The following is a 3297-nucleotide window of genomic DNA, read 5'->3' on the forward strand; positions in this document are numbered from 1 at the left end:
GCAGAGAGGGCGGAGCGAGGGGGAGGAGGCGGGAGACGCAGGTGACGGGAGTGGGAAGCAGTTCGGCTTCCTGGCTTGCTCGCTCGGACTTGCGGGCTGGGACTGTAGGATTACCTGTCCCGAGCGGCGACCTGCCCTTCTCCACGTGCCCGCGGTCGCAGCATGCCTCCCAGGATCCCAGGACCTCCGGCCAGGTTGGCTTAGAGAAGACGCGGCCTCCACGCGTGGGCTCCGGGCTCATTAGCCCGCAACTCCATCGGTGGGAAACGGCCGGGCTGAGCCGCGGGGAGCAGCCAGCTAGAGCCTTGTAGGCCTTCGGGCCCGGCCCTGGAGGAGGATGAGCTGGCTCTTTCCGCTGACCAAGAGCGCCTCCTCCTCCGCAGCTGGGACCCCCAGTGGCCTCACCAGCCTTCAGCAGCAGAAGCAGCGTCTGATCGAATCTCTACGGAACTCTCACTCCAGGTGACTGGCCGATGCATCGGACGGGAAGAAGTAGGCCGGGGGCGGGGGTGGTGGTGGGGGTAGGGCTGTCCCTAAACACCCGGGCAGCTTCTCCAGCTTGATTCCCTGTCAACCACCTCGCTTGGATACACCTCCCTCCTAGCCTTCCTTAATCCATGTTTACAACTTGCCTCCGGACCCTCCCTTTTCTCCTGCCCCACCACTGTCGGGTTCTTCTCATTCTGACTCATCCTTCCTGACAATTCTCTCAGCCCGACATCTCCCGATAGCGCAGTCCGTTTCCCAAATCACTTGTCCTCACCTGATTGCCGCCTTGGCAGAATTGTTAAGTACTGCAGTTGGCCAAACAGAAGCGTGAAGTTTCACTAAGAGTGCCAAAGAATAAATTGGTGCAATAGCAAAGGAAAGGGCAGCCACATTTTTCATCTGTCAGTTTTCCTAATCTGGGAGTGATAGCACAATTGAGTCTCTTTAATAAAGTTTATCATCCAACAACTTCCTTCCCATCTGGCAACAGTAACTGGTTTTGTATACATCTCTTAATATACTTGCCCGCACTCTCAGGTATTGCTTTATATTCAGCCTGGTCGTCTGGCTGTCTTCCTATGGTCAGATGAACAATATTTTTCTATTTAATTTACTTAAACCGTTTTTACAATAAACTGGCTTCCTGCAGCCTTTTGTATTGCAAGTGTCTATAACTTCGAATGATTTTCTAAAAATTACAACGGCCTCTTTACATTCTGTCTGTGAAGCAAGCATATATTTGTAAATTGCATAGCATGTATTTTCATGTAAGGATATCAACCCTGTATCCAACCCTATTTCTCTATTACAACGACCTTTTCAGATATGAGGCAGCTTCCAAAAGTTCTGGGGAAAATTGAATGAAAAGCTATTTCAAAGCTTCTTCGTGTCTTCTGCTGTAAAGATGTACTGTCTGGGAACCCACAGCTTGAGTCCAAAGGGACTGGCTGGCTGTGAGTTTGTGAGTCATATATGCTGAGATAATAAAGTTGAGCAACTCCTGTTGAAGCCATTGTTATTGGTGAGCAAACCATTAGGAGCCATTTCATGTTACGCTTTACAAACGCTTTCCAATCAGATAAATTATATATAATCTAGTTTAAAACCAGATATATTTTTGAAAGAAAATTTCATCACAAAATCATTTTGGTTAAAAAGAAGTCCATTGACTGAACTGAATGTGTTTTGGCTGTCTATTGTTTTTTGCTTGTTCAGAACTTTCAAGAGGAGAAAATGTATAGTATTTAACAAAAGAGTGGCAGGCCTTTTTTTATTGGTAGCCTTTTTGTAAACTTAAGTTTTCAAAGTTCTTAAAGGTCCATCTATAATTCAAGGTCTGTATTGCCTATAAGGGCTACTCTTAGAAGAAATGATTATAAATAAAAGGAAGTCTTTTCAACAAATGTAACAAAAGTGTGTCCCCTTGAAAGTTACCACCTTGGAAATAGATACTATACCATTGCCCAAATGTCTTTTAGAACCATGCCTTTGGAACTAGTTGTGCAGAATATTCTGTCATTTCACTGCCAACTCATAAAAACCCTATAGCACAAGCAGATCTGCCCCTGTGGGTTTCTGAGACTCTGAGTTTTGACAGGAGTAAAAAGCCTCATCTTTCTCCCACAGACTGGCTGGTGGTTTGTAATTGCTGGCCTGTTAGCAGCACAACACATAACCCTGTACACCTCCAGGGCTCCTTTTCTTTGGGATAATCAGTTAAATATTCTCAGTGCTGACAAATTTTTATTCTTTGAGGTTAGTGTTGAATATCTGAAGTGCCTTCCCAAAGTCCCTTACTGCTATCGCTGATAAAATGATTCCTGTGAAATTTATTGTGCCTCCCTGAAAAATGAGTTTCTAAAGCAGGAATTCTTAATTGAAGGAGTCCTGGAATTAGTTTTAAGAGGATCAGAGGATACCCAGAATTGAAGCCACAGTGTGTTTTATATTTTGACCCAGATATTACACTTGTAATTGGATGTGTGACATTATCTACATATGTTGAAGTGTTTTGAATATGTAGCTTATTTTCTTTAAGTTCTTTAATTCAGTACTTAAAATTTAATTTAAATTTTTAGCATTTACAAATTATACTTGGATTATACTGGTGACATTTCAGTAGGTCTGGAGGTTGAGATTTTTTGGAATGGTACTGTGCCAGGGAAAAAGAGCTACCCACCTGTTCTTGTTAAGTCTGCCCTTGTACCTAATGACATACATTTTTAAATGATCTATGAAGGGGCTTCAAAAACTCATGGGAAAATGAGTTAAAAGATGATGGGATTTTTCCATGAACTTTTTGAAGCACCCTATTGTCAGTGCAATATGTTGTTTGAGTAGCTAAATTCATTATGGTAACTTACACACTTGATTGGCCATTTAAAAGGTAGAAAGAATCTTTCAACTGGATTTTGATGAACAATACAAAAACTTTTAAAATTGTGAATGTCAGTAGACCCTTGTGTGCTGCCCACCAACGTCTCGTTTTGTACTTAGGCCTTTCTCCAAATATAAGGTCAACCCCTTTTTCCTGGCAATCGCAGCATCTGATTTCTTGTGCCTTTTTCAGTAACTTCCCACCCACGTCACCCTTCTTTCTTCCAGCACTTGCCTTCATAAACTCTTTATAAATCGAAGGATTCAAGTTTAGGAAGTAGTTTACTTCGTTTTCTCTATGATATAAACTTTTCTTTTAGTTACCATGAGAAATCTTTATTTCCGTATCCCCCTCAGGCCTTTCTCCTCAAGGCTAGCTGAACGTTATATCTCTCTTTGAAGTCTTTTTTTTTTTTTTTTTATTTTCCTCTA

At 42.6% G+C, this 3297-nt stretch overlaps 1 protein-coding gene across 2 annotated transcripts in view; it reads left to right on the forward strand.

Moving 5' to 3' along the window:
• Window positions 1-55: 55 nt before the first annotated feature.
• Window positions 56-3297, forward strand: part of VPS37A (VPS37A subunit of ESCRT-I) — a 41018-nt gene continuing 37776 nt past the window's right edge. Inside the window, exon 1 of one of the 2 annotated variants that reach the window (XM_004696169.2) lies at window positions 56-462. In XM_004696169.2, the coding sequence (XP_004696226.1) occupies window positions 338-462 (125 nt within the window). In that variant the 5' untranslated portion in view covers window positions 56-337. The remainder of the gene's footprint in view (window positions 463-3297) is intronic. The other variant, XM_045286554.1, reaches the window with a different exon arrangement.

This window comes from Echinops telfairi, unplaced genomic scaffold (assembly GCF_000313985.2).
Source record: "Echinops telfairi isolate 266 unplaced genomic scaffold, ASM31398v2 ScPeMD7_9;HRSCAF=40, whole genome shotgun sequence".
NCBI classification, from domain to species: Eukaryota; Metazoa; Chordata; class Mammalia; order Afrosoricida; family Tenrecidae; genus Echinops; species Echinops telfairi.